Here is a 6,990-nt window from a genome sequence, read left to right as displayed (position 1 = left end):
TTGATTAGGGTTAGAGAGTTTTGTTCTCTATCCAGAGTTACATATTATACTAACCTACGTACCTTGGGTGTGAAGTAACCTAAAACATGATAATAGAAACTACTAGATACGGATGAGTTTGGCTTATAGTCCACACACTACTACAGAATGACACTTATACCACTGTTTTTAAGTGTGGTATAAATATATATACCACTGTTATACAACCGTGACAATAAGTGGTGTGGTATATAATAATAGCAAAACTGTGGTATATATGTTTAACGGATACCACGGTTTTTCAAAGAACCGTGGTTTGTAATGCCCATTATATACCACGGTTGTCAACATAACCGTGGCATATAAGCTATTGAAACCGTGGTATATAATTATACTAAACACTACGGTTTATGCCAAACCGTAGTATATATATATATTAATAATAATACTAGTAACAGTCTTCCACTTAAAAACCGAACCTGCATAACAAAATTTACGCAGCCTGCCTACATATAACATTTCCATCTTCCCAACAAATTCCAAAATGTACCATAAACTATCAAACATTGCAAAAAAAGATAATAATAAAAAAAAAAAAAAAACTTCCATTAATTTTTTGAGTGCACTAAGAAAACAAACTTCAAATTCCTTTCATAAATTAAAAAGGTAAGACTCATAAATTAAACTGGAGGGGTCCGAACATAGCTAAAACTCATCCTCATTCGCTTCCGACTGAAACACCCCATTTTCCTGGATGAACTGAATAATATCGAGTCGAACACCATCAAGTTCATCTTGCGTGTATGTCTCATTCAGTTCTAAATTTGTTATCTGGATGAGTCAAAGCACAACATGTGGAGTTACTATATAAGAATAAGGCGAACTCCACATGTTTTACACTTTACTATAAAAAAAAGTAATATTAGAGAGGGTGTCCTTACCGGAGAGTTGATGTAGCTTGCCCCTTGCCCAAAAGATCCCTGATGAGTGAGCTGTGAAATTCAATTACCCGTATTTACAACAACTCTTTAAATCCCAAAAGACCATTGAAATGTAATAATACCTGGGAACTTTGACCCGATTGAACTCCAGGCCAGCAGCCTCTTTTCTACCATGACCACCCTTCACAGATCCTTTGCTATCACCCTGTCGAAATTGCAATTCCTCAGATAAATTAAATATCGTGTAGAAAATTAAGCTACAATTGACAAGTCACGAGAATGGATCAAGCTACTTTGTAGTGTCCTCTCCATTTTCAAGTAGAGAAGAGAGAGAGAGAGAGAGGGGGAACGTGACTCCTATAGGCAAAGCAAACTATCCAAACTATATAGCAAAATATCTGGAAAGACAAGGACTTGTGCTTACTGCACGTAAAGCTTTGGCCCTTAGTATAGGAGAGTTTTCCCTTAAACTTGCCTGCAAAAAAATAAATAAACAAACAAATAATATAATATAAGCAATTGTTTGATCTCAAAAATAAGAGAGTGTTGCACTGTATCATATTTACCAGAAGCACAAAAAGAATTTTATCAAATCCTCTTGAAAATGAATTATCTTGCCCCAATGCTAAAGAAATCTTTTTGGCGTAATTCCTTGTAATCAATGAAGAAACGCTTCCAATGTCCCGGATAAGTGCTTTTGACTTCAGCATAGCAAGGTAGTAAATAAACTTCTCTTGGGATTTTGGGTCATCTTTATACCATAGGCAAAGATAAAACCTGCACGCAAGTCAGAAGCATCGATAAAGGCGGACACAAAACCTTATCAAAAAGATGTTCCGACTTTTACGGACCGGCCGAACAAAAAGATGTGCATCATCGGTAGATGTAGCATCCCGCAAGTAATTTAGAAGCATTTGTTGAGCGACTTGACTTTAGCAACAGATTCTAAAGCTTCGAATTCTTTGTCGATTCGGTGTGATTCTTTCCCCGTCAACTTTGCAACTTGCGATATGATTGCGGAACAATCACCGCTTCTTACAAAGGCAAAACCGCAAAATGAGCCACGTGTAGGAACATCATGCTCTCGCAACTTCCATACAATCTGTATGGAAAGCTCTCGACAACCATGGCAAATATATAAAATTTTGCCACCCGCTTGCATCAAGACAAACTGCAAGACATGTCCTTTGGGTAATTGTGATCGCCAGTATCTCCACTAATCAAATCTTGCAAAGTCCAAAATCTATCTTGTTTGCAAAGGACATCATCATGTTTCAACCGTCGCGGCAACAGTTCCAAGTAAGTCAATCGCCCGATTACGAAAGTAGAAATGTCTTTTGATTTCAACCAAAGATTTTTGCGGTAGCATCACACGAGAACCACGCAAATAAATTGTAATTAACATCCACACAAGCATTCAATCCCCCCCACCGGTCGTGCGCACTCCAAACAACAACAACAACAGACAAATAAAGAAGGAATAAAAGATTGTAGCATGTTTTATAACCTCAAGAATATGAGTGATGCAAGATATTCGAGCAAGTTTAATGTTGTCGACAAATCCGTGACAAGATTCTCAATAAGCATTTTCATTTCGGATGCATCCCGAGCTTTTACAGTTTGTAAGCCATCAAGAACGTGTTTCCAGAGAAAAGACAAAGATACCTCAGGCGTACCGGCTTCATTACATTTGGTTGGGTAACTAGCATCAACCTGGAATGTCTAATATGGAAGTACCGGATAATGTCTCTCGGGAAGAATTCAGGTTGTATTGAACCAACCGAATCAGCAAAGCGTTGATCATCCGAAACCGCCTTTGCTCTTCATCGTAGATAATAAGCTCGATCGCACGCTTCAAAACCGGTAGCTTCCAAAGAAGCCGAAGCTGTTTCATCTATCACGAAAACTCTATCTTTGTGAGTAATGAAGAAAATACCGCACCCAATTACAAACAAATAAAACAATCATTAACAACTGGCATAAGCATAGGATGCCAACAAGAAAATGAAAATGAAAATGAAAATGTATATGCACTAAATACCCCGCATATTAAACCGATGGCCTTCAACCGCAAAATCTGGATGTTATCAACCAAGATAGTCGTAAAACCGGTCTTTGAATTGTAGTATGCAACTATCGATAGGCGTTCTATAAAAAGCAAATCTTCGAGAAGACAAAGTATCGTGCAAAGTTTCAAGTACAATATTCACAAAGATCGGGAACCCTATTTTGGAAAAAACTAACTATATCAGAATACACTTCATTCTAGTTCTTCTAAAGAGCTAACCATTGCACAGAAAACCATACAAAGTTAGAAAGAAAGGTATCAGTGATAAGCACACTTGTTCCCTGTAGATTTCTTTGCTTTAGAACTCCTAAAACGACGACGCTTCTTGCTCAATGAATCAAATTTAACATCCGCTTCTTCATCTTCTTCACCTGAAAATAAGAAGCATACTGATATCAACTTCATACTAATAAAAATATCTAATAAAATACATAAAAATCCGTTCAAGACGAGAGTTGATATAAACAAGTAAATAACGTAAAGCTAGAGAAACATTTTGCATGTTTTACTGTTTATTTTATTTTTTTTTGCTTTTGTTATTGATGAATAAGCATCAATATTGGCTAGGATAAGTCACAAAAGGTCATATGCAATAATTATAGAATTTGAATCATGTGAACTAACAAAAGTTGAAGAGAGTTAAAATTATGAGGGAGAGATAATGAGCAGATAAAATCAAAGTATCTCTTGAAATGGACTATATATAACAACCTAAAAGCCAACATGAAAATCGAGCTTCCATGTACAAGAGATGAAGCTTACCGTCAAGCCCTCCATTTTCGCTAGGTTTATGCAGAGCACGCGATATGATGGATCACAAGTGACATGCAACCCATGATCCGATGCCTCGAGAAGTCCAGAAATCTATCAATGATCCGATATGGAAAGAATACAAATTAATTTGTCGCCATTTCCTCCTCGTTAACGAGAAAATCACGGGAAAGATGAAGGAGGAAATATGGAGATCGACAATGAAAATTATTTGAACTAACAAATAAGAAGCTAAGGAAGTGGCACACACCTCTTCCTTATATATAGCTGCTTTGGCATGTCATGGTGTGTCATTACTACTAGAGCTGCATGGGTGGACTCCAGCGAAGTGACCATTGACACGACTTCGAATCGCATTTAATCAAAAACAACACATAACTTGTCAATGTACCTATTGCTTAAGTTTTCAATCTGCATAGTAATTAGGACTATATTATAATACTCGGATAAGAGTGATCTGACTCGACACACAAGGACACACCATTTTACACAAGAATGGAACATCGACACAAAGATCAAGACTCTCCTTACTCTTTAAAGTATCGGGGTCTCATGTATAAACCCTACTACTAAACCAATTGCATCATTAACCTATTTTTCTTCCTCATTTTTTTGGCCTAGTTCAATTAAATGAAGGAATGAAAAAAAAAGGTATTTGATAGTAACAATGCAAGAAACACCGACAATGTGGTGTTTCGGTAGAGCATAACCTTTGAAACTTATGGCCCACATTTTGTTTTAGCCTTTTGGGTCATGCATTGGGTATTCACAAGAGAGGGATGGACCTTCTCAAATGAGCTCCTTCGACTACTTGCCTACAAGTATCGATAGTGTGGCACTCGCGACACAATATGGATAATACCGTCCGTGATCCAAAGAAACTAATTAAAACTCTGACTATTTTATTTTAGGCGGGTATTAGAGTGGCTTTGAGTGTTTATCATTTCCACTTATAATTTTCATTTTCCAAGGACAAGACACTAAGAGATTTACTAAAGCAAAAGGAACTCTTAAGTCTTAACAGAACACCCTAGGGTCTGAATAATAAAAGGAGAAACTGTCTAAGAAAGGATGTAGCTTACATTTTCATTGTCATCGATGGACAAACCCTCAACGAAACGAATCTGATGATCTAAGACATTTAATAGCCTTACAAGGATGTCTACAGGAACCAAGTGCATAATTTTTTTTGCACGGATGGACATTATTTCACTGACAAGCATTTTAAGATCAGTAGATGACATTGGTTGTGCATCTGCTTCATCCTGATCTTCATTGAGACATTCCACTCTGCTACATAATTCCTCCACCACCTCACAGAAGCATTCAACAATGCCATCTAAAGTTTCCAATTTAACCTTTTAGTTCTTAAAGTAAGAAATAAAAAGCAGAAAATAGCAGGACAAAATATAAATAAAACTGACACTAACTTTGAATTTCAATAGGATCTGGCCTGGGAGGCATAGAAACATCCTCACTTTCTTTTTTCCTAACTTTAGGTTTCCTTGACGAACCGTAATCGACCATTCTGCAATTCAGATTGACAATTCTTCTTTACGAGGCAAAAGCTAAGTTGAATTATGCATCGCTTTGAGGGAAATGATTACCTACCTTAACCAGGTTTCGACCTGAATGATGATAAGAAGTTCCTCCCAACTCTCTTTGAACATGAGTAGTAACTGGTACATTTTGTTCATAGAGCTTTTTTTCAGAAACAACGCTATTAGAACTTTGTTCCTTGATAAAACCTGAGAAACTTAAACAACACAGTGTACAATAAGCACATAGTCATTAAATACCTCAAAAAGAAAAAGAAAAAAGGAAAAATATAATAAAACCAACCATTGCCATAGGTATGCATACATACAGACACACACAACAGACAAAGAGAATTAATTTCATCATACGCATCATTCTACACAATAGGATAAGTATCCCAATGGTCACAAACCTCTTGCACGTAGAAGTTGCAGTTTGTGGCGTCATTGATCTTTTCATATTGAATAGCAATTCAGATGAAGAATGCAGTCCACCACTTTACCCCCAAGACATCATAACATAACATTTTAGCTACTAGTAAATCCTTAATAAAGTAAATGCTGGACTAATTCTTAAAAGTCACTCCTAGTTATTCCCCGCTTAAACCGCCCAACTGTTAGCCACCACTAACCAGAACCACCTAGAGCGGTGCCACTCCCAATCCAGAATCTCAATGGGGGGGGATACCAAGTCCAACATTTTTTTTTGGTATTATGTAAGATCAAAGACCCTGCCAGGATACGATAATCTCTTAGTCCCCATGACGGCTGATATAGCTGGTAAAAACAATAAAATTTAAAACTCAATCAACAAGAAATTTATAAACCCTAGAAAACGAATTCAAGAATTACAAAACCAAAATAGCGAAAGACAAAATTGAACTTCGTCGAAAGTAGTAGTATGGATACCTTAAAAAATCAGAAAGATGGTACCTTTGTCTGAGATGAAGAAATTGAGATGAACAAAAACTGCTTCCTTTAGTTCAATTTCATCGAAATTTGGAGAAGATGAACGAAAATGAGGTGGAATTCGAATAGATCAAGAAACATGGAGAAAACATCATGCGGAGTTAAGAGGGAAGGGTTTCTCTTTGTTGTGTTCTTGAGTTGAGGTCGAGAAGAAATCCAATTCTTTGCACTGTTATGGTGTAGTGACGGTGGGTTTTCTTACTGTTGCGGGAATCCTAAGAGGTCGTAGAACTGTAGAAGTTGTGGGGAGAGTTGTGGGGAGAGACCGAGAGAATAGCGGGAATCCAATTTGAATGACTTTCGTACTGTGTATTTTTTTTTCGCGTATTTGACTACTTGGTATAAAGTCATAAACCACGGTAGAAAGTGGAAAATTTATATACCACTGTTTATGTTTAAAGTAGTGGCGATGTGGAGTACTCTCATACTGAAAAAAAAAACTAACCATGGTATATGGCCCAACTTATCCCACTAACCATGGTATATAGCCCAACTTATCCCACTGTTTTCATGTAATTGTGGCATATACTAGTAAACCAATGACCAAAGAAATTTCCGCCGTGGTATATAAGTATTTCTCACGGTTTTTGGAAGAACCGTGGTATAAACGTTCTTATTGACCGTGGTATATGTGTCATTCTGTAGTAGTGACACTTATAGAAACATAGGACTTTACATATGTCAACTACGTATAGGGGGCGCACGCCCTCAAACTGTCACGCCC

At 37.1% G+C, this 6,990-nt stretch overlaps 1 protein-coding gene and 1 pseudogene across 2 annotated transcripts; both read right to left on the bottom strand.

The window, feature by feature from the left end:
• Nucleotides 1–486: 486 nt before the first annotated feature.
• Nucleotides 487–2,082, bottom strand: LOC147492580 (uncharacterized). Its single transcript, XM_086567550.1, has 6 exons — nucleotides 1,847–2,082; nucleotides 1,487–1,697; nucleotides 1,345–1,395; nucleotides 1,043–1,125; nucleotides 921–971; nucleotides 487–810 (listed from the first exon to the last, which is right to left on the bottom strand). The coding sequence occupies exons 1-6, from the start codon at nucleotides 2,080–2,082 to the stop codon at nucleotides 807–809; spliced, it is 636 nt and encodes a 211-aa protein (XP_086423676.1). The 3' UTR covers nucleotides 487–806.
• A 338-nt stretch (nucleotides 2,083–2,420) lies between these two features.
• On the bottom strand, nucleotides 2,421–6,512 carry LOC147492579 (sister chromatid cohesion protein SCC2-like; annotated as a pseudogene). Its single transcript, XR_015199477.1, has 7 exons — nucleotides 6,231–6,512; nucleotides 5,711–6,074; nucleotides 5,370–5,515; nucleotides 5,190–5,288; nucleotides 4,842–5,098; nucleotides 2,893–3,033; nucleotides 2,421–2,805 (listed from the first exon to the last, which is right to left on the bottom strand). The product of XR_015199477.1 is annotated as a sister chromatid cohesion protein SCC2-like (transcript).
• Nucleotides 6,513–6,990: the final 478 nt, after the last annotated feature.

The sequence above is a fragment of the Coptis chinensis genome, chromosome 6 (genome assembly GCF_015680905.1).
Source record: "Coptis chinensis isolate HL-2020 chromosome 6, ASM1568090v1, whole genome shotgun sequence".
In the NCBI taxonomy this organism is placed as follows: Eukaryota; Viridiplantae; Streptophyta; class Magnoliopsida; order Ranunculales; family Ranunculaceae; genus Coptis; species Coptis chinensis.
This window is presented reverse-complemented; position numbering and strand designations above follow the sequence as displayed.

Bases quoted from the DNA above. Each gene is read 5' to 3' on its own strand.
- LOC147492580 (XM_086567550.1), bottom strand. From the start codon at position 2,082: ATGCAAGCGGGTGGCAAAATTTTATATATTTGCCATGGTTGTCGAGAG. The intron at 1,396-1,486 runs GTAAATATGATA...ATTTTTTTGCAG, and splicing joins AAATTCTTTTTGTGCTTCTG to GCAAGTTTAAGGGAAAACTC. The intron at 972-1,042 runs GTATTATTACAT...TGAATTTCACAG, and splicing joins AATCGGGTCAAAGTTCCCAG to CTCACTCATCAGGGATCTTT.